At 42.8% G+C, this 26,990-nt stretch overlaps 1 protein-coding gene across 3 annotated transcripts in view; it reads right to left on the reverse strand.

Annotated features, from left to right (window-relative positions):
- Positions 1-26,990, reverse strand: part of fibcd1b (fibrinogen C domain containing 1b) — a 322,405-nt gene that overhangs the window by 206,339 nt on the left and 89,076 nt on the right. For all 3 annotated transcript variants that reach the window (XM_031809373.1, XM_020465256.2, XM_031809372.1), the window contains exon 3: positions 5,507-5,986. In XM_031809373.1, the coding sequence (XP_031665233.1) occupies positions 5,507-5,986 (480 nt within the window). The remainder of the gene's footprint in view (positions 1-5,506; positions 5,987-26,990) is intronic.

Genomic DNA, 26,990 nt, shown 5'->3' on the forward strand with positions numbered 1-26,990 from the left:
GACCTTGGTAAGGGAAGTGACCATCAACCCAATGACTACACTGACAGGACTACAGAGTTCCTTGGCTGAGATGGGCGAACCTGCCAGAAGGGCAACAGTCTCTACAGCAATTTTGAAATCTGGGCTTCATGTGAGAGTGGCCAGATGGAAGCACATGACAGCATTCCTGGAGTTTTGCAAAAAGGCACGTGAAAGACTCTGAGATCATAAGGCAAAAGATTATGTGGTCTGATGAGGTGGTGGCAGCATCATGCTATGGGGATGCTTTTCAGTGGCAGGGACTGAGAGAAGTGTAAAGATAGAGGAAACGATGTATGGAGCCAAATACAGGAATATCCTTGATGAGAACCTGCTTCAGAGTGCAAACGACCTTAGACTGGGGTGAATATTTTCATTCCAACAGGACAATGACCCCAAGCATACAGTCAAAACAACTCTGTAATGGCTTCAGAACAATAATGTGAAAGTCCTTGATTGGCCCAGCCAAAGCCCAGACTTGAATCTCATTTACAATCTGTGGAAAGACTTGAAGATTGCTGTTCACTCCTACTCCCCATCTAACTTAACAAAGCTTGAGAAAATGTGTAAGGAAGAATGGGAAAAAAATCCCCAAATCCAGATGTTCAAAGCTGTACAGACAGACACAATCAAATCAAATTGTACTGGTCACATACACACGGTTAGCAGATGTTAATGTGAAATGCTTGTGCTTCTAGTTCCAAGTTCTAAGTTCTAAACTAAAACTTTCACAACGACTACCTTACACACAAATGTAAAGGGATGAATAAGTACATATAAATATATGAATGAGCGATGACCATGCGGCATAGGCAAGATGCAGTAGATAGTATTGAATACAGTATATGCATAGGAGATGAGTAATGTAGGATATGTAGACATTATTAATAAAGTGGCTTTATTTAAAGTATTACTAGTGATAGCTTTATCAAATCCATTTATTCAAATGATGGCCAGTGGCCAGTGATTTGAGTCTGTTTGTTGGCAGCAGCCACTCTATGTTAGTGATGGCTGTTTAACAGTCTGATGGCCTTGAGATAGAAGCTGCTTTTCAGTCTCTCAGTCCCAGCTTTGTACTGACCTCGCCTTCTGGATGATAGCGGGGGTGAACAGGCAGTGGATGGAGACCATTTCAGTTTGACCATGATGTGTACGCCGATGAACTTAAAACTTTACACCTTCTCCTCTACTGTCCCGTCGATGTGGATGGGGGAATGCTCCCTCTGCTGTTTTCTGAAGTCCACGATCATCTCCTTCATTTTGTTGACGTTGAGTGAGAGATTATTTTCCTGACACTCCAAGGGCCCTCACCTCCTCCCTGTAGGTCATCTCATCGTTGTTTGTAATCAAGCCTACCACTCTGGTGTCATCTGCAAACTTGATGATTGAGTTGGAGGCCTGCATGGCCACGCAGTCATGGGTGAACAGGGAGTACAGGAGAGGGCTGAGAACGCAACCTTGTGGGGCCCCTGCGTTGAGGATCAGCGGTGTGGAGATGTTGTTTCCTACCTTCACCACCTGGGGGCTGCCGGTCAGAAAGTCCAGGACCCTGCTGCACAGGGCGGGGTCGAGACTCAAGCTTAATGACAAGTTCAGAGGGTACTATGGTGTTAAATTCTGAGCGCTATTCAATGAACAGCATTCTTATAGGTATCCCTCTTGTCCAGATGGGATAGGACAGTGTGCAGTGTGATGGCAAATGTGTCGTCTGTGGACCTATTGGGGTGGTAAGTAACTTGGAGAGGGTCTAGGGTATCAGGTAAGGTGGAGGTGATATCATCCTTGACAAGTCTCTCAAAGCACTTCATGATGACCGAAGTGAGTGCTATGGGGCGATAGTCATTTAGTTCAGTTACCTTAGCTTTCTTGGGAACAGGAACAATGGTGGCCATCTTGAAGCATGTAGGCACAACAGACTAGAAAGGGATTGATTGAATATGTCCGTAAACACACCAGCCAGCTAGTCTGCGCATGCTCTGAGGACGCGCAGCCTTGCGAGGGTTAACACGTTTAAATGTTTTACTCACGTTGGCAACAGAGAAGGAGAGCCCACAGGCTTTGGTAGAGGGCCATGCCAGTGGCACTGTATTGTCCTCAAAGCGAGCAAAGAAGTTGTTTAATTTGCCTAGGAGCAAGAACTCGATGTCTGCGACGGGGCTGGTTTTCTTTTTGTCTAGAGCGTAATATGCTGAATGGTATGCTGAATGGTGTGCATGCCTTCTAAGTCTGACCAGTAGGCCACTCCGTCTGCCTCTCCTGCGGCGGCCAGAGTGTTTTGGGTCGGCACTGGGATAAGATCCCATGTCCAGCGTGGAGGTCCGAACAAAGGATCCGCATTGGGAAAGTCATTTTCCTGCTCGTAATGTTGGTATGTTGCCGTTGCTTTTATATCCAATAGTTCTTCCCGGCTGAATGTAATAACACTTGAGATTTTCTGGGCTAACAATGTAAGAAATAACACATAAAAAAAACACATTTCTGAATAGTTTCCTAAGGACCTGAAGCGAGGCGACCATCTCTGTCGGCGCCATCATGATCATCTCTCGGGCCTCCTCATGATCAGGGCTCGGACTAAAAACATCCAAAAACCTGAGACAAAGGTGCATCTACAAAGTGTTGACTCGGGGTGTGAATACTTATGTAAGTGAGATATTTATGTGTTTCCTTTCAATAAATTTGGTAAAATTTCAAAAACTAGGTTTCCACATTACGGTGTATTGTGTGTAGATGCGTGAGACAAATATATAAATGTAATCCCTTATGAATTCAAGCTGCAACACAAGAACATGTGAAATAAGTTAAGTCAGGGTTTACGAAACTCGGCCCTCAGGACCCCAAGGGGTGCGCATTTTGGCTTTTACTTTAGAACTACACAGCTGATTCAAATGATCAACAAATCATCAAGCTTTGATCATTTGAATAAGCTGTTTAGTGTTAAGGGCAAAAGCCAAAACGTGCACCCCTTGGGGTCCCGAGGACAGAGTTTGGGAATCAGTGAGTCAAGGGGTATAAATACTTTCCGAAGGCACTGCAAATAGGGGACTTTAATAGAAACATATTGTCTTGCAGCACTGGAAGAATCTGCATTTCGCTTCCTGTAGGTCTTTTTCCATTCCTTGGTTAGCTAGTGTAAATGAGAAGATGGCCCTGGAAATGACAAGATGGAGTCTCCCAGCTCTGTTAGCTTACAGATATAATACGCTCACATTTTATTATTTATTGACATTTTTATATATCCGTTATTTTTCCAGGTAAGTTGACTGAGAACACGTTCTCATTTACAGCAACAACCTGGGGAATAGTTACAGGAGAGAGGAGGGGGATGAATGAGCCAATCGTAAACTGCGGATTATTAGGTGACCGTGATGGTTTGAGGGCAAGATTGAGAATTTAGCCAGGACACCGGGGTTAACACCCCTACTCTTACGATAAGTGCCATGGGATCTTTAATGACCTCAGAGAGGCAGGACACCCGTTTAACGTCCCATCTGAAAGACGGCACCCTACACAGAGCAGTGTCCCCAATCACTGCCCTGGGGCATTGGGATATTTTTTTAGACCAGAGGAAAGAGTGCCTTCTACTGGCCCTCCAACGCCACTTCTAGCAGCATCTGGTCTCCCATCCAGCGACTGACCAGGACCAGACGCTCTATTAGAACAGACGCTCTTACTCAGAGTGACATACATGCACAATTAGGGTTAAGTACCTTGCTCAATGGCACATCGACAGATTTTTCCCTGAGTCGACTCAGAGATTCACCCCAGCAATATTTCAATTATTTTCCCAATGCTCTTAACTGCTAAGCTACCTCCCCTCACAGCCCCTCTTCCTCCTAAAATAAAAGGGCTTACTGGGAGCTATACTTCCACAACGCAAAGCCCTCTCCTGCGTGTCTTTTTTTTAACCACAGCTTTGATCACCCCCCCCACCATCTCCACCAACCCCCGCCCCTTCTCCATCCACTGCCTGTGTTCGGTGTTCCTGGTCTGGTTGGAACGTGGTCTTTGATAAAGAGAAGGCCCTTTTCCAGCTCTGTTTGAACAGCCAGAGGAATAGAACGCCAAAAGGTTCGGGAAGCTTCTCACTAATCCATGTCTTGGTTTCACTTCCTAAATAGCACAGTATACTGGCTCCTGCAGCAGCTGCTCAGGACGAAGAATCCTCTCTGTTCCCCCTCTCTTCCTCACGTTCTTTTTCATTCTCTCTTGTTTCGTGTGTTAACGAGAGAATGAGCAGAAAAGGGGTAGCGAACAGAATGAAAGGGAGCGTTGCAAGGGAATCGTTTGCCTGGCTACCCAAACTGAAAATGTGCCGTAGGCTTTGATAGGCTTTGATACTCTGATTGGTTAGAGATGATCTAACCGTTGATGACTTTGTTTTGCACAACAACCCTCATTTTGACTTCAGCCACAAACGACTTCAACCATGGCAGTCTCAGACTGAAGTATGTAGCGGACGTAGAACTCATGGCTTTGTGAGAGAATAAGACGAGAAGCGAGAGAACGGGAGAAGTGCAGGAGGGAAAGCTTTGTGAAAACATGTCGATTCTGTGTGTAGTTTAATGAAAGCTCAGTTGAACAAATCCATGGAAAATATGGAACATTTGTCAGTTATCTTTTCCCAGTGCTTGGTAATAGGTTTCTTCAGCTCGACAAGTACACATTTTCTCACACTCTCAGGTCACATCCCAAATTACCAAATGTGTGTTAGGTAGAGGGGAGAGACTGTCAGTCAACACTCACTCTGTCTAACCCACTTCCTGAGCCCTTTCATACAGCCTGTCAGTCGAGCAGCCTCAGACAGAGACAAATATCCAGTACTGTAAACCCTGTCTGCACTGTATTGTGTCGTATCTTAACTGTATGAGTCCGCCCTGCTGTGTTCAGGTCCTGCCCCGGAGTAGTTTTGTCAGGGTGCGCATACGTCAAGTCAAGTGTCTCACAGAGTGTGTTTTGGGCTGTTTATTAGTGTCCGTTGACTACAGTATTTCTTGAGTGTACTTTTAGTCTGCTTTTAGCAGAGCTTTGATGTACTTTGAAGTAAAGGAATACAGGTGGAATCTGTCATCGACACGGTGGAGCGGAGTAAAGATAGGAATGTAATAAACCACAAGGTTATGAATTCAAATCCCAGGTAGGGACATTTACTGTATAAATGAACATACACAACGTGTTGAAAATATTGTATGTTAAAAGCAGTAATTGAACATGTGGGTGTCCCTAACCTACATTTACTCAAGTAAAAAAAATGTTTAGTTCAGGTTACACTTTGACTGAAAAGTTTAGTAAATTAAAAAAGGCTGTGGAACCAGTGACTAAATGATAATTAGTTGAATCAACTAGATTCATTTTACAGTGTTGCTCTGTCTTCAGTGTTCAGGTCCTGACCCAAACTCCCCTGATCTCGTCTCTGGGACTCTTGTCTCAGACTAGTGTCGAGTGTGTTTCAGTATGTTAGGCAACATGTCTGTAGCGTGTAGTACCTCACCTGTATGAGACGTCCTTGCTCTGTCTGCAGTGTGTTCAGGTCCTGTCCCAAACTCCCCTGGCCTCGCCTCAGAGACTCGTAGTCCATTTTCAGCTGACCAGCGTGGGCCGACAGTTTGGCCACCTCTTCAGCTAGATTGACCAGCAGTGCCCGGTCCTGACCTTTGACAGACTTCAGGTCAGCGTCATGGTCAGTCAGCGAGTGGAGCAGCGATGTCTGCACCCCCTCCAGGCGCAGGAAGTTCCCATTGTAGTCAGGACAGTTGGGGTCAATAAATATGTTGATGCGCGAGCCATCGCCCCTTTCCACGGTGACCAGGGCGTTGGCCTCGTCCTGATTGGTGGAGATGTGGGGAGGGCCGTCGGACATGGGCGGGGCCTGGTTGTGGTTCATGAAGAGGATGGTGCCGGTTACCGTGACGGCGAGTAGGACGGCTACGAACAGGAGGATGGTGCACAGAAGGTAGCTGCAGCTCATCCTCTATGGAAGGCAGGGACAAAAAGAAAAGGGGAATGTTAGAGCAACATTATTTTCACAATCTTTCTGGATATGTCTGTAGCTTCGTCATTTGGTGACCTCTAATTGAATATTAAGCAGTGTTTACAGATTTTTAATATTTTAAAGGTGTCACATTTCACAACTCGTCCTTGATCAAATCGTTTTTGTTCGGAGCAATTTCTCTCTCCTATATCTCATTAACCACCATAAACGACTCCTGTATCAAAACCTGATCTGCAACAAGACGCACACATCGGAAGTCTGAAAGTTGGAAGAAGCTCGATATAAGACATGTTTTCTGCAACATGTGTAGTTTTTGAAGAGAATAAAAGAGATAAGTAGCTTATTGAAGAGAATGTTGAAAAGAGTCCCAGTTTAAAACACCTCTGGGGATAAAACACAGCAGGGAGCCAGGTTCAATTCTCACTCCCACTTCAGAGAGAGGAGAGAGAAGGGGAGAGAGAGCATGGGAGAGAGAGAAAGTGTGAGAGAGGCAGTGAAAGGGAAAGTGTGAGACACAGAAATAAGTGAGTAAGAGATACAGATGAAGAAAGAGAGTTAAAGTGTGTGAGAAGAGAGAGAAAGCAAGAATGTGCAAGAAATATAGGGAAAGGGAGAACATTTTGACAAAAAAATGCACTTTCACAATCGGGAGCCATCTTGTCACTCAGGGATATAGCCATTATCATCTGTGTATAGAGTAGATAGAGGAGAGAACAGTGTGTCCTACTCTACCATTTCACAATTAATGACTCATATCTCCCTATATCCACCTTCACATTACCTTTTTATGGCTGGGAGGCAGTATTGAGTAGCTTGGATGAACAAGGTGCCTAAAGTAAACGGCCTGCTCCTCAGTCTCAGTTTCTAATATATGCATGTTATTATTAGTATTGGATAGAAAACACTCTAAAGTTTCTAAAACTGTTTGAATGATGTCTGTGAGTATAACAGAACTCATATTGGCAGGCGAGTTGAGTTGAAATCAAAACAGGAAGTCAGAAATCTGAGCTTGAATGTATTCACCAGAGTCTCCAATGAAATCCCCTTGAGATATGAATGATGCTGCACTGCCTAGGGGTTCCACTAGATGTCAACCATCAATAGAAATTATAATGAGACTTCTATGATGTTGTGGGAGTGAATGATAGCAGAATCTGTCTGTCTGTCTGGCAGTCAGCCATTTTCTGATCATGTTTATTCCTTGTGGTAGTCACTTGCATTCCATTGCTCACGAAGACAAGAAGGAGTACTCCGGTTGGAACTTGATTGAAGCTATATGTTCAAAACATCCTAATGATTGATTCTGTACTTAGTTTGAAATGTTTCTTCGACCGGTAATATCATTTTTTGATGTTTTTGTCCGATATAACGCTGACCAGAATGTGTGTTTGGAAATGTATACCAAACGCGCAAACAAAATAAGGTATTTGGACATAAATAGCAGATATTTTCGAACAAAAAAAACATTTATTGTGGACCTGGCATTCCTGGAGTGCTTTCTGATGTAGATCATCAAAGATAAGGGAATATTTATCATGTAATTTCTTGTTTATGTTGACGCCATCTTTGAGGCTGTGGTGTTTTTACTTTTGAGCGCCGTCTCAGATTATTGCATGCGTTTCTTTTTCTGTAAAGTTTTTTTTTTATTATTCATTTTTATCTCTATATGTGCTTTTTCTCTCTCTCTCTTTTGGCTGGTAAACTGGTGTATATTAGAGAGTTGTTGGTGACTGAACATAATCGTTTGTGGTGCTTTCCCTGTAAATCCTATTTGAAATCAGACACTGTGATGGGATTAACAACAAGACTACCATGAAAACGATATAAGATTTCTGTTTTCTGTTTGAGGAATTTTAAGATTTCTGTTCTTTTGAATATGGCGCCCTGTACTATCACTGGTTGTTGTTATATCGCTCCCGGTAACGGGATCTCAGCCATAACAAGTTTTAAACACACTTAATTACACTTATTTCCCAGATGACAATTCTGGAGAGAGAGAACGTTTTTGTAATATTACCCCAAAACTTTCCCTGAATGTTTGAGTGTCCAGATTTCAGTTAGTTAGGGGAACATTCTATCTATATTAGCAAAAACCTTCTGAGAACATTTTTAAACATGTTTTGGTTTGGAGAACAATCCCCAAAACCCATTCATGTCCTTGTAATATATTTATATATTTATGTTTGGTGAAAATGCATGACATTTGGTGTCAACATATACTGAACAAAAATGTAAATGCAACATGTAAAGTGTTTGTCCCATGTTTTATGAGCTGAAATAAAAGATCCCAGAAATTGTACATATGCATAAAAAGCTTCTTTTTCTCAAATTGTGTGCACACATTTCTTTACATCCCTGTTAGTGAGCATTTCACCTTTACCAAGATAATCCATCCACCTGACAGGTGTGGCATACCAAGAAGCTGATTAAACAGCATTACACAGGTTCATTACACAGGTGCACCTTGTGTCAGGGACAATAAAAGACAACTCTAAAATATGCAGTTTTGTCACACACAATGGCATAGAAGTGTCAAGTTTTGATGGATTTTGCATTTGGCATGCTGACTGCAGGGATGTCCACCAGAGCTGTTGTCAATTGAGATAAGGTAATTCAATGTAAAATTCTCTACAGTAATCCCCCTCCAATGTAATTTTAGAGAATTTGGCAGTACGTCCAACCAACCTCACAACCGCAGACCACGTGTAACCATGCCAACCCAGGACCTCCACATCCAGCTTCTTCACCTAAAAACTCATTCTTATTGGCTGGGCCTGGCTCCCCAGGCCCACCCATGGCCCACCCATGGCTGTGCCCCTGCCCAGTCATGTGAAATCCATAGATTAGGGCCTAATGAATTTATTTCAATTAACTGATTTCCTTATACGAACTATAGCTCAGTAACATCCTTGAAATGGTTGCATGTTTCATTTATATTTCTGTTCAGTATAGTTAGTACAATTGTCTACAACAGCCACATTGAAGATTTAAGATTGTCATTATCTATCATACTTCCAGTGTAAATCAAAATGGAGATTTTCAGAAAAATATAAGTATTTTGAAATACATTTAAAAATTGAATTGTTTAAAAGCATATAGTAATGTTATTTGGCATGTTTTATTCCTTAATTGTCCAGTGACGCACTGGTGTGTCAATTTGAGGAACATCCCCATCATAATCCAGCAATTTAAGATAGAGATATCAGATGTTTTGCATGGACTGTGTTTCAATCCACAGCTTCCGACTATGGTGGCCTTTTTAGGTCTACTCACGAAAAAGTCTGTAGCGTCCGAACGGTTTGGCCTACAAATTATTATTATTGTCATTATTATTATTATATGACCACTCTGGAATAGGGAGACACTAGCGAGCATGATGGTGTTCTCTGTTTTGCTCTATAACCCCCACAAGTGTCACGCGATTCGTCTGAATGTAATCCATACAAACAAATAGAAGTATGGAGATCATGTTGTGCCTCAAATAAGGGGTAAAATATGTCTTAAAAAATAACAAAAACATTTCCTGAACTTAGAAACTCTGCAAAAAAAGAAACGTCCTCTCACTGTCAACGTTTTTTTCAGCAAACTTAACATGTGTAAATATTTGTATGAACATAACAAGATTCAACAACTGAGACATAAACTGAAAAAGTTCCACAGACTAACAGAAATGGAATAATGTGTCCTTTAACAAAGGGACAAAAGTAACAGTCAGTATCTGGTGTGGCCACCAGTTGCATTAAGTACTGCAGTGCATCTCCTCCTCATGGACTGCACCAGATTCACCAGTTCTTGCTATGAGATTTTACCCCACTCTTCCACCAAGACACCTGCAAGATCCCAGACATTTCTGGGGGGAATGGCCCTAGCCCTCACCCTCCGATCCAACAGGTCCCAGACGTGCTCAATGGGATTGAGGTCCGGGCTCTTCGCTGGCCATGGCAGAACACTGACATGCCTGTCTTGCAGGAAATCACGCACAGAACAAGCAGCATGGCTGGTGGCATCGTCATGCTGGAGGGTCATGAGGGAGGAGGATGTCTTCCCTGTAAAGCACAGCGTTGAGATTGCCCGCAATGACAACAAGCAATGACAACAAGCTCAGTCCGATGATGCCGTTACACACCGCCCCAGACCATGATGGACCCTCCACCTCCAAATCGATCCCGCTCCAGAGTACAGGCCTCGGTGTAACGCTCATTCCTTCGACAAGAAACGCAAATCTGACCATCGCCCCTGGTGAGACAAAACCGCAACTCGTCAGTGAAGAGCACTTTAGTGAAGAGCACTTTTTGCCAGTCCTGTCTGGTCCAGCGACGGTGGGTTTGTGCTCATAGGCGACGTTGTTACCGGTGATGTCTGGTGAGGACCTGCCTTACAATATGCCTACAAGCCCTCAGTCCAGCCTCTCTCAGCCTATTGCGGACAGTTTGAGCACTGATGGAGGGATTGTGCGTTCCTGGTGTAACTCGGGCAGTTGTTGTTGCCATCCTGTACCTGTCCCGCAGGTATGATGTTCGGATGTACTGATCCTGTGCAGGTGTTGTTAGGCATCTCACAGTACGGACATTGCAATGTATTGCCCTGGCCACATCTGCAGTCCTCATGCCTCCTTGCAGCATGCCTAAGGCACATTCACGCAGATGAGCAGGGACCCTGGGCATCTTTATTTTGGTGTTTTTCAGAGTCAGTAGAAAATCCTCTTTAGTGTCCTAAGTTTTCATACAGTGCCTTGCGAAAGTATTCGGCCCCCTTGAACTTTGCGACCTTTTGCCACATTTCAGGCTTCAAACATAAAGATATAAAACTGTATTTTTTTGTGAAGAATCAACAACAAGTGGGACACAATCATGAAGTGGAACGACATTTATTGGATATTTCAAACCTTTTTAACAAATCAAAAACTGAAAAATTGGGCGTGCAAAATTATTCAGCCCCTTTACTTTCAGTGCAGCAAACTCTCTCCAGAAGTTCAGTGAGGATCTCTGAATGATCCAATGTTGACCTAAATGACTAATGATGATAAATACAATCCACCTGTGTGTAATCAAGTCTCCGTATAAATGCACCTGCACTGTGATAGTCTCAGAGGTCCGTTAAAAGCGCAGAGAGCATCATGAAGAACAAGGAACACACCAGGCAGGTCCGAGATACTGTTGTGAAGAAGTTTAAAGCCGGATTTGGATACAAAAAGATTTCCCAAGCTTTAAACATCCCAAGGAGCACTGTGCAAGCGATAATATTGAAATGGAAGGAGTATCAGACCACTGCAATTCTACCAAGACCTGACCATCCCCACTGTCAAACATGGTGGTGGCAGCATCATGGTTTGAGCCTGCTTTTCTTCAGCAGGGACAGGGAAGATGGTTAAAATTGATGGGAAGATGGATGGAGCCAAATACAGGACCATTCTGGAAGAAAACCTGATGGAGTCTGCAAAAGAACTGAGACTGGGACGGAGATTTGTCTTCCAACAAGACAATGATCCAAAACATAAAGCAAAATCTACAATGGAATGGTTCAAAAATAAACATATCCAGGTGTTAGAATGGCCAAGTCAAAGTCCAGACCTGAATCCAATCGAGAATCTGTGGAAAGAACTGAAAACTGCTGTTCACAAATGCTCTCCATCCAACCTCACTGAGCTCGAGCTGTTTTGCAAGGAGGAATGGGAAGAAAATTCAGTCTCTCGATGTGCAAAACTGATAGAGACATACCCCAAGCGACTTACAGCTGTAATCGCAGCAAAAGGTGGCGCTACAAAGTATTAACTTAAGGGGGCTGAATAATTTTGCACGCCCAATTTTTCAGTTTTTGATTTGTTAAAAAAGTTTGAAATATCCAATAAATGTCGTTCCACTTCATGATTGTGTCCCACTTGTTGTTCATTCTTCACAAAAAAATACAGTTTTATATCTTTATGTTTGAAGCCTGAAATGTGGCAAAAGGTTGCAAAGTTCAAGGGGGCCGAATACTTTCGCAAGGCACTGTAACTGACCTTAATTGCCTACCGTCTGTTAGCTGTTAGTGTCTTAACGACCGTTTCACAGGTGCGTGTTCATTAACTTCTTCGATATAGGGGGTGCTCTTTTAATTTTGGGATAAAAAAACGTTCCCGTTTTAAACAAGATATTTTGGCACGAAAAGATGCTCGACTATGCATATAATTGACAGCTTTGGAAAGACTGCAAAGATATTGTCTGTGAGTGCCACAGAACTAATGCTACAGGCGAAACCAAGATTAAATTTCATACAGGAAGTGCCCCAGATTTTGAATGCACTGTGTTCCAATGTCTCCTTATATGGCTGTGAATGCGCCAGGAATGAGCCTACACTTTCTGTCGTTTCCCCAAGGTGTCTGCAGCATTGTGACGTATTTGTAGGCATATCATTGGAAGATTGACGATAAGAGACTACATTTACCAGATGCCCGCTTGGGGTCCTCCTTCGAAATTATTGCGTAATCTCCAGCTGCGTGCATTTTTCCATTTGGTTCAGAGGAGAAACCAAACTGCCACGAATGATTTATCATTGAATAGATATGTGAAAAACACCTTGAGGATGATTCTAAACAACGTTTGCCATGTTTCTGTCGATATTATGGAGTTAATTTGGAAAAAAGTCTGGTGTTGTAATGACTGAATTTTCTGTTTTTTTTCTTAGCCAAACGTGATGAACAAAACGGAGCGATTTCTCCTACACAAATAATCTTTTTGGAAAAACTGAACATTTGCTATCTAACTGAGAGTCTCCTCATTGAAAACATCCGAAGTTCTTCAAAGGTAAATGATTTTATTTGAATGCTTTTCTTGTTTTTTTGTTCTTGTGAGCCAATATATTTATTTCATTTCATTTGCGATTTTCATGAATAGTTAACGTTGCGTTATGGTAATGAGCTTGAGGCTATGATTATGCTCCCGGATACGGGATTGCTCGACGCAAGGAGTTAATTGTTGATGGTTCATTGAACAAGCATGGGAAACAGTGTTTAAACCCTTTACAAGAAAGATCTGTGAAGTTATTCGGATATTTACTAATTATCTTTGAAAGGCAGTGTCCTGAAAAAGGGATATTTATTTTATGTATATATATATATACACTACCGGTCCAAAAATTTGAACACCTACTGATTCAATGTTTTTTTCTTGATTTTTACTATTTTCTACATTGTAGAATAATAGTGAAGACATCAAAACTATGAAATAACACATTTGGAATCATGTTGTAATCACAAGACAGTTAAACAAATCTAAATACATTTTCTACTTGAGATTCTTCAAAGTAGCCACCCTTTGCCATGATGACAGCTTTGCACACTCTTGGCATTCTCTCAACCAGCTTCATGAGGTAATCACCTGGAATGCATTTCAATTAACACATGTGTCTTGTTAAAAGTTCAGTTGCGGAATTTCATTCCTTCTTAATTCGTTTGAGCCAATCAGTTGTGCTGTGACAAAATAGGGGTGGTATACAGAAGATAGCCCTATTTGGTAAAAGACCAAGTCCATATTATGACAAGAATAGCTCACATAAGCAAAGAGAAATGACAGCCCATCATTACTATAAGACATGAAGGTCAGTAAATATGGAGCACTTAAGAAATGTGAAAGTTTCTTCAAGTGCAGTTGCAAAAACCATCATGCACTATGATGAAACTGACTCTCATGATGACCGCCACAGGAAAGGAAGACCCAGAGTTACCTTTGCTGCAAGAGGACAAGATCATTAGAGTTAACTGCACCTCAGATTGCATTCCAAGTAAACGCTTCAGACACATGTCAACATCAACTGTTCAGAGGAGACTGCGTGAATCAGGCCTTCATGGTATAATTGCTGCAAAGAAACCACTACTAAAGGACACTAATAAGAATGTTATGACTGTCCTGTGAGGATCCGAATGGGTCAGATCAGCTTGGCAATGGAAGACAGTAACCAGACCTCTCTCACCCACAGAGGGGTGAGCTGGTGGGGGGGTTGACACCTCACTTCCTCTTGTAAATTAAGGAGAGAGAACATCCCTCTCCAAATCCAAACAGGAATGTTCCTTTGTCTCCAGCGGAAATCTCCGCCTTGCGCGACGGAAGTCCCGCCTTTGCTGGAACCCTTAGTGAGAATCGCCAATGACCGTTTTGTGCTTAAATAACATTATTGTACAAGAATGGCTAGCTTTGCATTAGATGTTAAGCTAACAAAGGGAGAGAAGCCATTTTTGTTTACAGCGAATTCCCGCGCCTTGGGCCCTATAGCCCACGTTGGTTTGCCAATATCAGAACTCTTTGAGGCATCAAAAGTGAGCAGCACTAAGAGTCCTGACATCTCAGTTTTGAATATTGAACATGAGCACTCACTCCAGTTAGAGGGTGAGTTATCAGGGATAGAAGCATTGAGAGATGATGTACAACAACGGTATCTACCATGATACCAATAACCACCGCGGTAAAAAATAACCATAAAGTATGTCGCCGGAGAAACGACTACTGCTATAATCAACCTGGTCACTATGTTCCTGCTCCCAACCCACACAAAGTGTCAGGGCACAAGGCTAAGAAGGGTAACAAAGGGTTCAATAATGATCAAAACGTAGACCGATGCTCTCTACTAAGAGAAGTACAAAAGTGCCAACACTATGCGCGGACAACAGGTCCGCCACAATTAGCACCACTAGCGAGAGTGCAAGCAATCCAGGGACGCTCGATCAAGAATCAAGCCCACGGTGGGCTTTGACTATAGACTCAGATACAATTGTTACAACTAACAAGGTAAACAACATCGCAATAGCCAATTCCACTCAAACTCAAATAAGTCAATCTGTTTTCACCATGAATACAAATGACATATCACACCGTTGCGAACAATCACTCCACTTTGTGGGGAATATGACCACAAAATGCGTACCTAGGGTTATGATTCTCGCTTCGGGTGCGAGAGGTCCCAACCGCCAGTGGGGATGGTCAGTCCGGCTAGATCATGTGTGTGGTCCCCTGATTGTAAGAGAGCTTTTGAATCTGCGAAAGCCCTCTTATGTAATACCCCTGTCCTTGCTGCTCCGGATTTTGAACAACCGTTCAAACTTGAGGTAGATGCTAGTGCCAGAGGTGCTGGTGCTGTTCTACTGCAGCAGGACAAGAGTGGAGTGGTTCATCCCGTTTGTTATTTTTCACGTAAATGTAATAAATGTAAAACAAACTATGCCACAATAGAACAAGAAGCTCTTGCTTTGTTGTTGGCTCTGCAATACTTTGAGGTATATATTGCTTCCAGTGCCCTACCAGTGATTGTATATACTGACCACAACCCCTTAGTGTTTCTCCACCGAATGTACAACCAGAACCAGCGCCTTATGCGTTGGGCGCTTATTGTACTGAATTATAATTTGGAGATCCGCCACAAAAAGGGTTCAGATAATGTAATGGCAGATGCTTTGTCTCGTGTTTAAAAGAAAAATGATGATTTTGATGTTTTGTAATACTGTGGTCGCAATCCCTAGGGTTGCTCTTTTAAGGGTGGGAGTGTATGTATCCTGTGTTCTTTTCTCTCCTCCTCCCCTCACAGGTAAAAATCATCACTCCCCAATCAGTCACCAATCAATCATCAATCACAATCCTGTTTCCTACCCAATCACAGTTCCTTTCCCTTGGTTTAAAAACCCTGTCAGTTGTTTGCTCTATAGCTCAATCTCTCTGTAAATGCCATATGTCTGTAGATTGCGCTGTGTTTCACCCTCTCCTACTATGTCTCTCTATCGCTCTTTATGTATTGAGCTATCTTTTGTTTGAGCACCTCCATATCACTTTGTTCTCACCTGTGAGTATTGTTTTTGGTTATGGTGTTTGTGTTTGTTTGCTGGTGGGAAAAGGGGGAACCAAGACAAGTCGCCCATGGGCATACACTACCCGTAGGTAAACTTAGTTAAATACCCTAGTTAGAACTGGGCGGACCACCCACTGTATTCTTGGTTAGTTAGTTAGCTGTTGTTGAAATAGGCTAGTCTAGCTTAGGGGTGTTTTTGAATACTTATTATTTCTTTCCTTGGGTCCAGCTCAGCCCCTTTTCCTGCTCCCCCCATTACCGTGTGTTTTCCAATAAACCCTGAGTTTGACGGTAGATTTCAGTTGTCGTGGTTATTTTGTTCTCACTTTGTCGCTATTATAAATTGCATGAGTTATGTTACGGGTCTCGTTACCATCTCCCCTAGACTGTCGGGCCAAAAGGGATTCGTAACACACTGCGTACAACTGGTTCAGTGCTTATAGAGAACTTTGTAGTGAGGTTAGCTCCTCCATGGATAACATAGGTATGAAGGAGTCTATTTCAAGGCTATCACCACTACAATGGTATAAGACACATTGACTTGTAGTCGTGGCCAAAAGTTTTGAGAATGACACAAATATTAATTTTCACAAAGTCTGCTGCCTCAGTGTCTTTAGATATTTTTGTCAGATGTTACAATGGAATACTGAAGTATAATTACAAGCATTTCATAAGTGTGAAAGGCTTTTATTGACAATTACATGAAGTTGATGCAAAGAATCAATATTTTCAGTGTTGACCCTTCTTTTTCAAGACCTCTGCAATCCGCCCTGGCATGCTGTCAATTAACTTCTGGGCCACATCCTGACTGATGGCAACCCATTCCTGCATAATCAATGCTTGGAGTTTGTTAGAATTTGTGAGTGTTTGTCCACCTGCCTGTTGAGGATTGACTGAGTCGTTGGCCAAAACTTTTGAGAATGACACAGATATTAATTTTCACAAAATCTGCTGCCTCAGTTTGTATGACGGCAATTTGCATATACTCCAGAATGTTATGAAGAGTGATCAGATGAATTGCAATTAATTGCAAAGTCCCTCTTTGCCATGCAAATGAACCGGATCCCCCAAAAACATTTGCACTGCATTTCAGCCCTGCCACAAAAAGATAATATGAAAAATGCCTAACCAGCTCTGCTAGGGTGAGTAAAATGGTCAGAGTGGGGTGTTCTCTCATTCTGTGTCTGGAAGTAGCTAGCCAATGTTAGCCAGTGTGCACTCTGAACACGAAACACTCTGAATTTAAGAATGGACAATCTGAAAGCATAGTTGCAGTCACCAACGCTCTGGATAACATAACAGCCTAACCAGCTCTGCTAGGGTGAGTATTGTTCCGTGAGCTGTTCTATCTCTCTTAGATGTTTGGAAGTAGCTGGCAGTTAGTGCAGAACGCTTGGGTCAACCCTTAAATAAAGAGATGGGTGGGGCTAAGGCTCAAGAGGGTGTGAACAATGTTGAATGGGTGTAGACAAAGAAGGGCTCTCCAATAGTGGTACCAAAACATTGAAAGACAGTTTTCTCAAAAGTGAGTTTACAAGTTGATCAACTTTCAAAGCAGAATTACTTTCCCATTGTTTCCTCAAATACAGTGTATTATATACAAATGTGTAGCTCTGAGTCTCTACTTTTATCCAATGTAAAAAAACAGAAATTAAAATGTTGCTACATAAGACCTAATCCAGGTGGTGAGTCACATATAGGCAATTTTACTTTGCATCTGGCCCATCTAGTGGAATTCCTCAGTTTTGCCTCCAGGACAATACTCATCCCAATAAATGCCAACCTTCACTTTATTATGGAGTTGTATTACTGTGTGGCTCTCTGGGAAATACACCTTGTTTTCCAGGAAGCACTTCCTCATCACTGTGTTTATTCATAGTCTCTCTGCACAGATGTGGACGTCATGGCCATGTGTGTGTGTTTGTTCACTCTCAACATCTTTAGTCTGTGTTGGATTTAGGGATGTGCAAACTTCTATATAGAAATCCTCACTTGTGTTTCATCTGCACACACACATCCACACAGAGTACACAGTGAAAGCATTTGCATCCAAACTCATTGGAGAGTAACAAAACCAAGAGGTGCATAACACAAACAATAGTTTGATCCCTGACAATAACAGAGTCCAGGAGTAGAGGATGCTGCTGGGTGAGGAAGGAAAGTAGGTGGGGACAGAAAGATGAGATATATATATATATATATATATATTAGGGAGAGAGTCACAGAAGATGGTGGGGTTAGACTAGTTGAGTGTGATTATCATGCCTCATAGCATGTTTTTTTTCATTTTGTCTGTTTTCTCTGTGGTTTCTTTAGTTTTTCCTTTGACTTTTATATATGGAGGTATGAAGGGTAGGTTATCTCAAAATGAGTGGGGGAAGGGACAGGAAATATAGGGCTTGGGTATAAGAAGTAATAAAATAGAAAAGGCTTAACATAGTTTTTCTACAGGAGATACAGTGGGGCAAAGAAGTTTTTAGTCAGCCACCAATTGTGCAAGTTCTCCCACTTAAAAAGATGCGAGGCCTGTAATTTTCATCGTAGGTACACTTCAACTATGACAGACAAAATGAGAAAAAAAAATCCAGGAAATCACATTGTAGGATTTGTAATGAATTTATTTGCAAATTATGGTGGAAAATACTGTAATTATTCGGTCACCTACAAACAAGCAAGATTTCTGGCTCTCACAGACCTTTAACTTCTTTAAGGGGCTCCTCTGTCCTCCACTCGTTACCTGTATTAATGGCACCTGTTTGAACTTGTTATCAGTATAAAAGACACCTGTCCACAACCTCAAACAGTCACACTCCAAGCTCCACTATGGCCAAGACCAAAGAGCTGTCAAAGGACACCAGAAACAAAATTGTAGACCTGCACCAGGCTGGGAAGACTGAATCTGCAATAGGTAAGCAGCTTGGTTGGAAGAAATCAACTGTGGGAGCAATTATTAGGAAATGGAAGACATTCAAGACCACTGATAATCTCTCTACCATCAGTAACACACTACGCCGCCAGGGACTCAAATCCTGCAGTGCCAGACGTGTCCCCCTGCTTAAGCCACTATATGTCCAGGCCCGTCTGAAGTTTCCTAGAGAGCATTTGGATGATCCAGAAGAAGATTGGGAGAATGTAACATGGTCAGATGAAACCAAAATATAACTTTTTGGTAAAAACTCAACTCATGTTTGGAGGACAACGAATGCTGAGTTGCATCCAAAGAACACCATACCTACTGTAAAGCATGCTTTGGGGCTGTTTTTCTGCAAAGGGACCAGGACGACTGATCCGTGTAAAGGAAAGAATGAATGGGGCCATGTATCATGAGCATTTGAGTGAAAACCTCCTTCCAACAGCAAGGGCATTGAAGATGAAACGTGGCTGGGTCTTTCAGCATGACAATGATCCCAAACACACTGCCTGGGCAACAAAGGAGTGGCTTCGTAAGAAGCATTTCAAGGTGCTGGAGTGGCCTAGCCAGTCTCCAGATCTCGACCCCATAGAATATTTTTGGAGGGAGTTGAAGGTCCGTGTTGCCCAGCATTAGCCCCAAAACATCACTGCTCTAGAGGAGATCTGCATGGAGCAATGGGCCAAAATACCAGCAACAGTGTGTGAAAACTGTAAGTGAAGACTTACAGAAAACGTTTGACCTCTGACATTGCCAACAAAGGGTATATGACAAAGTATTGAGATACACTTTTGTTATTGACCAAATACTTATTTTCCACCATAATTTGCAAATAAATTAATTAAAAATGTGATTTTCTGGAAAAAAAATTCTCATTTTGTCTGGCATAGTTGAAGTGTACGTATGATGAAAATTACACGCCTCTCTCATCTTTTAAGTGGGAGAACTTTCACAATTGGTGGCTGACTAAATAATTTTTTGCCCCACTGTACAGTGATGAGGCTAATGAGCTTGACTGAGTTATGTGGTGGGAGTGGCAACGTATACTCAGTCATGGTACTAATTTCAGTGCTGGGGTGGCAATTGTATCCTCAGGTTTAGGGGTGACTGTGGTATCCACAACAGAGATTGTCAATTGTCAGGTTTTATTGGTCAAGGCAGATGTTAAGTATTTTTTTATCTTTATGTTTATGTTATCAAATAAAGGAAACCTTAAGACAGTGTGACAAAGAGGGGTTTATGGTTTTAGGGGGGAATGGAACTGTACAGTTGATTTTACAGTTTGATCGCACTGCGCAAGAACCTCACCTGCGGTCAGCTACTTGTCTGTCCGGTTTATTAACTGAGTTTGAACTTTCTGATGAGTGGAGAGTAAGAAATGCAAAAGTTAGACAGTACACATGGCTAAAAATTCATGAAGGTCGTGTCAGTGCAGCAAGGTTAAACAGGTTGTCTGTATCTGAGCACTACTGTAGTAAGGTTGGAAGTTGTGACATTACTCCTGTGGCTTTTTCTGATCACCATAGTGTTACTGTTGATATTCACTTGTCCTGTTCACGAAGGTCATCACCTCATTCTTATTTTAATTTTAAGTTATTACTTGATGTCATGTTTTGTGAATGTTTTTTGGGAAAAAATAGAATGGAATTTTGAGTCCTTGAGACAATGGTGGGAGGTTGGGAAGGCCAAAATAAGTGTGTTTTTGTCAACAGTATACTGCCCTGTCTAGTACTGAAGTTAGAGAGACTATCAGGGCCCTTGAACAGGACATCAAATCTATTAAATTGAAATTGCTCACTTAGAATGACCCCGGACTAGTCATGAACATACAGGACAAGAGACATGAACTGAGGTTGTTTTTTACATGAAAGAGTGAAGGTTCCCTTGATAAGGTATTGTTTTGCTACCTTCAAGGTTATGGATGCTCCTACCACTTAAAAAAAAATCTAGGGCAGTCGACATCGCACCGCAAACTGATGGTCTGCCTTCGTCTCCCTGATGGGAAAGTGACCACGGATGACGGTGAGATGCGCCAATATGCCGTGGATTTCTACACTGCCCTCTACAAGGTGAAGGATTGTGATCCTCTGTGTGCTGAACAGTTGTTACATTGACTTCCTCAATCAGGCTCTGAGCAGAGACCTGCTTTGGACTCTGACATTACTCTGCAGGAGCTGTCCACATCAGTTATGCAGCTCTCATCAGGCCAAGCTTCTGGCATTGATGGTTTACAATCTGACTTCTATAAGAACTTTTGGGGGTCTATTGGGGGGGATTTTTATGAAGTGGTGTGTGAATGTTTTCATGAGGATTCTCTTCCTGTATGCTGTCAATGTGCTGTGCTTTCATTATTGCCAAAAAAGGGGTATTTGGCTTTTTTTTTATTGGCGACCTGTTGCATTGTTGTGTGCAGAATATAAAATTATATCTAAGTGTCTCTCAAACAGGTCTTATTGTCTACCTGACTGCTCTATTTTTGATAACTTGTTTCTAATAAGATATGTTTTAGATACTTTTAAAGTGTCTGATGTGAATGTGGGTTTGCTTTCTTTGAATCAGAAGGCTTTTGATTGTGTGAACCACTGTTTTGTCTTGGATGAGCTTACTGATGAGCTTACTTACCCCAGCCTCATGTATGGTGAAGGTGGTGGGGGGCGGAGGTTGAGCTGCCCCATCCCCGTCCATTGCAGTATTAGGCAGGGATGCCCAGTTTCAGGACAGTTATTGTCTGGCAATTGAACCTGTGTTTTTTTTAACTGGTTTCTTACTGGTTTCTCTGTGCGATGGGTTTATGAAGGGTTCCACGATAACACTGTCTGCGTATGCGGATGACGTGACAGTTTTTATTACAGGAGGTGAGGATGTTAAGGTTCTCTCAAATGCTCTAAATATGTATGATGGGGCCTCCTCAGTGTCAATTGGGAAAATAATGATTTGCTGTGGACAGGTCAGCTTCAGATAGGGTCCGCTCCACGGTTGCCAGAGGCGCTTCAGTGGGGCAGAGATGGGATGAAGACTTTGGGAGATTTTCTAGGCTCAGATGTCTTTCAAGAAAATAACTGTGAGGGTGTAGTGCAGAAGTTGTGTGCTAGATTGTCTAAGTGAAAATGGGTACTATCCCATTTGTCTTATAGGGGAAGGGTGCTGGTAGCCAATAACCTAGCCACCTCTATCCTGTGGCACAGACTTTACAGAGACCAGGGGGCTTGATACAAGAGCTTCAGAGTACCCTTGCCAATTTCTTCTGGTCTGGACAACATTGGATTAAAGCTGCAGCCCTATACCTGCCACTGCACAAGGGTGGGTAAGGCCTGGTGGGCATTTCTTCTAGGATCATGGCTTTCTGGCTTCAAGCAGCCCAGAGGCCGTTGTACTGTGACGGTTCCAGTTGGGTTGATACAGCCTACACATAGATGCGGAGAGCGGGCTGTTTGGGCTTAGACAAGCCCATTTTCCTCTTAAAGCTAGAGGGGGGATTTGTCTGGCCTGACTACATTCTATGAGTCTGTTATGTAGGCTTGGAGAGTTTTCAACATGTCCTATAAGGCCGGCACGCCACCGGGATGTGGCTTTTTGAAGAGCCTCTGTTTTATAACACTGTCATCCAGTCCCGTGCTATGGGTTCAGCCAGCCTACGTTCATGCCTGTTAGGTGTGGGGTGTACCAAGCTGGGTCATCTGATGCGCAGCAGGAGCAGATCGTTGGAGGAGCTGGGAGAAAGAGCGGGGATCCGGTCATCTCTCCTACTGAAGAAGGCCATAGCTGAGGTCTGCAATTCCTTGCCGGTACTTACTCGGCAGTATGCAACTGATACTTCCATCTCTGATTGGTGGACGGAGGGTCTGGATTGTGTGTTCCCTGCGCTGAATGTTAGTGCTTTTGAGGGGGCATTAGATGAGGACATGGGGATGCTGCTTTCCTTCAATACCCCAGAGCTGGGGTAGTTAAAGCCGGTGGGAAAGAAGACAATGTACACAATATGTGTAAAAGTGTCCCATGCTTCTTCCCTGGAAGGGGTAAAATCAACGAGGTCATCTGTATATAAACCGCCTATTGATAAGAGGACAGCTGACCTACAATGGAAGATAATACATGGAGCTATAGCCACCAATATGCATCTGGTACACCTGGATCCTACTGTTGGGGTGGGGTGTCCATTCTGTGCTGAGTCTGAAAGTCTGGCGCATCTTTTTTTTTACAGTGTTCCAGGTTGGTCAGGATGTTTGACCTTATCACTAGTTTGTTCTCAGCTCTGGGAGAGCTTTTCTCTTCCCAACTTTGGACCAAAGTTGAAGGGGTGTAGTTATCTTAATTAACTTTGTGTCAGGGGCAGCTAAATTAGCAATTTGGAAGACACAAAAGAATAGTATTCAGGGACAGGGATCTGTGGACGTGGTGGGCATGCTGGAGGGGATGTTGGCAGCGATACTGAGGGATGAGTTTGCCTATTACAAACTGGTTAATAACAGGGCTGTTTATGAGGATATGGGGAATTCAGAGGTTGTTTTGTTTAGTTGCTGTGAAGGAAGATTTGGTGTTGTGTTTTCAACCCTTGTGTGGTGTTCGGGTCTGTGGGACCTGTTTTCAATGTTTATTAAAAGAAAAATGATACAATTAACCTATTTTTCCAACCTTCCAGACTAATTGGCCTTGGCTCATTTTCTGTAATGAACATGTAAAATAACCCATTTACATTGAGTGCACACTGTGCACCCCCCTACACATTTATATGACATACGTGGTGTTCGGGTTCACTGAACTTGGGTTCAGTACCCTTGGGGGTAGCAAAAGTGTGGAAAAGTGTGTCTGTCAAGGTGAAAACAAGTAAAAATGAAAACGTTGTCTTCCTCCTCCCTGGGTCTGATGTTTCAACACCAAGAACCTGTCTGTCTCCCTGCCTATCTGCCGCTTTTCTCGCACTCTTTACCCTTTGTAGTGTGTGAAACTACACAAGGACCTGCACAATGTTATTACAATACATCATTAGGAAACATTATTTCGATACATTGTCATTTTTTTTTTAGTGTTTTACAGCACTCTACCCCAGCCATGTGCAAATTGGTGGAGGGACACGACAAATAAATAGCCTTGCATGTGTGTCTCCTTACCACAATCAATCAGTATCGCAAAAATAATTTATGCTCAGAGGGCCTTAGACATTTCTTTTGCAGAGAGAGATGTTAGTGTGGAAGGAGCGTCTCCTACTTTAGAAGATTAAGAATTTTCAGAATATGAGGATCATGTCTCTGTCAGTTCGGAGTCTGAAAAATGTGAAATTAAATGGTCTTCTTGCCCAAGGAAGGAGCCACACGGCATAGCTGCCAATGTGATAAGGATGCAACCAGGGCCGACACGGATGGCGGTTACTCATGTGCAGGACATAAAGTCTTCTTTTGAACTGATCATCCCAGACACCATCCAGAAAATCATTCTGGAGTGCACTAATTTGGAGGGAAGGTATGTTTTTGGAGAGGGATAGATTGAGATGGGCCAAAGTCATTTACATGCATGGTGTTTTGAGATCCAATGGGGAATCCACCGAATCCCTTTGGGAGACAGAAACTAGCAGATAATTTGTCTTTGCAACAATGTCTCTGGAAAACTTCCTCATTATTTCCTGGATTATCTGCTTCCAGAACCGAGACACCAGACCAGCTCGGCAGCAGAGACACCAGACCAACTCGGCAGCAGAGAGACAAGCTAGCTGCAATCAGGTCAGTGTGGGACAAATGGGTGGACCGCCTTCACTTGTTTTACAACCCTGGGCCAAACGTTACTGTTGATGAGCAGCTTATGCCATTTAGGGGAACGCTGCCCCTTCAGGCAGTACATACCATCTAAAATATGGAACCAAGATCTGGGCTGCCTGTGATGCTGCTTCATCATATGTGTGGAACTTGTAAGTGTATACAGGGAAACCAGATGGAGGAGCCCCAGAGAAGAACCAAGGGACGCAGGTTGTCCTAGATGTGACACCTGAACACCTGAACTCCGCCACAATATCACATGCGATAACTTTTTTACTTCGCACAAGCTGGGACAGGAGCTCCTCAAGAGGAAGCTGACTATGGTATGAAAAACCCAGCCAGAGTTCCCACCTCAGTTGTTGAATACACGGAACAGGCCTATCAATTTTGTTTGTGTTCACGGCCAACACGTCCCTAGTGTCCTACGTGCCAAAGAAAAGCAGAAATATGGTACTCATGAGTACGCTGCATAGGGATGTAAGAATCTGTGGCCAGGAACATCAAAAAACAGAAATCATAATGGATTACAATGCCACAAAAGGAGGGGTGGACAATTTAGACAAGCTGGTGACTGGCTACAGCTGCAAAAGAAGAACCCTATGCTGGTCACTTGTGATATTCTTGGACATCTCAGCGTACAACGTGTTGATCTTCTGGATGGGCTTGAACCCAGATTGGAACAGAGGGAAGCTCCAGAGGAGACAGCTCTTTCTAGAGGAGCTGGGCAAGGCATTGGTAAGACCTCAAATCCAGAGGAGACAACATACCCCAAGGACCCCAGCTTCTGCAGCCATCGTGAGTTTGAGAAAACTGGCGCCCCATCTGCCCGACCCACAGAACCAACAACTCCAATACCGAACATAAGTGTGAGTGATGTTTCTGCATGTGTGTGTGTCTGACTATCGTACCTTGGCCTGATGTAATTATATATGTGAGTGAATGAGATGTTAGTAAAATTCCTGAACTAAGTGTGTTCATCATTCTAGATTGCATCCGGTAGCAACAAGAAGAAGCGCTGTGGTATGTGTGGATCCAAGAAGGACAGGAAGACACAGTACACATGCATCAAGTGCAATAAATACCTCTTCAACACACACACAAACTCTGTCCCTCATGTGGTGTGTAGACCAGCCTTAATTTGTGTTCAATAGGGCTCATATATCATTTCCATAAAATGCTGTATGTAAAATGTGTCCTTCCAATTTGTTCAGTTCAAAGCAATAAACATCAATAGTGATGAAAACCTTGTTTAATTTATATTTGTTCAAGATAAACATGATTTATTCCACCCATGTCTTGATTATAAAAAACAGCACTTTACTGATAAATGTAATCTAGCAGTTCAATTTCAAATATTAACCATGTATGTGTCATGCCTTGGTCTTAGTGTTTTGTGTTTTCGTTATATATTTTGGTCAGGCCAGGGTGTGACACGGGTTTATGTTATTGTATTTCGTATTGGGTTGTAGTATTTGGGATCGCGGCTGATTAGGGGTGTTGTATAGGCTTGGCTGCCTGAGGCGGTTCTCAATCAGCTGTCAGGTGATTCTCGTTGCCTCTGATTGGGAACCGTATTTAGGTAGCCTGAGTTTCGCTTTGTCTTTCGTGGGTGATTGTTCCTGTCTCTGTGTAGTTTCACCAGATAGGCTGTAATTAGGTTTCACGTTCCGTTTGTTGTTTTTGTATTTATTAGTTATTTCATGTATCGTCACCATTCATTCATTAAAGAACATGAGTAACCACCACGCTGCATTTCGGTCCTCTCTTTCAACAAACGAAGAACGCCGTTACAGTATGCTGTCTATGTTGCTTGTAATTGATATAAGTCAACATCTAAGTATTAAGCATGAAGTATTTTTATGGAAAATGTTATGGCTGTATTGTTTTAAAAACCCAATCATTTTGAGGGTTCATCAGGCTTGCAAACATTGGGTAAATAACAAAAATATGAAACCACACAAGGGTTAATTGATGTTCAACCATGTTTTTGTTTGTTTGAGTGTTTATCGTGTTGTGGGTTCCCAGACCCAATAAAGGTATTTTAAAAACTCAAACGCTCTCTCTCTCTATGGGCCCTGCTCTCGCTACCTCTCTCTCTCTCTCTCTCTCTCTCTCTCTCTCTCTCTCTCTTTCTCTCTCTCTCTCTCTCTCTCTCTCTCTCTCTCTCTGTCTCTTACTTTCTCCCTCTCACTTTCTCCCTCTCTTCTGTTTCAGACAGCTTACTCTGGGATGAGAGGAGGCACACTGGGAGGCAAGACCTCCCTGTAGAGACATTACTGGGTCATAGGCTGGTGGCTAGATGACGGGCTCCATCCGCTCATTAGGTAACTAGAAAACCACAGGAGATACAGCATGATCACACACACACACACACACACACACACACACACACACACACACACACACACACACACACACACACACACACACACACACACACACACACACACACACACACACACACACACACACACACATACCCACCCACAGACCTCCACATACACATTAATATTCT

Source organism: Oncorhynchus kisutch, linkage group LG29 (assembly GCF_002021735.2).
Source record: "Oncorhynchus kisutch isolate 150728-3 linkage group LG29, Okis_V2, whole genome shotgun sequence".
Taxonomy (NCBI): domain Eukaryota; kingdom Metazoa; phylum Chordata; class Actinopteri; order Salmoniformes; family Salmonidae; genus Oncorhynchus; species Oncorhynchus kisutch.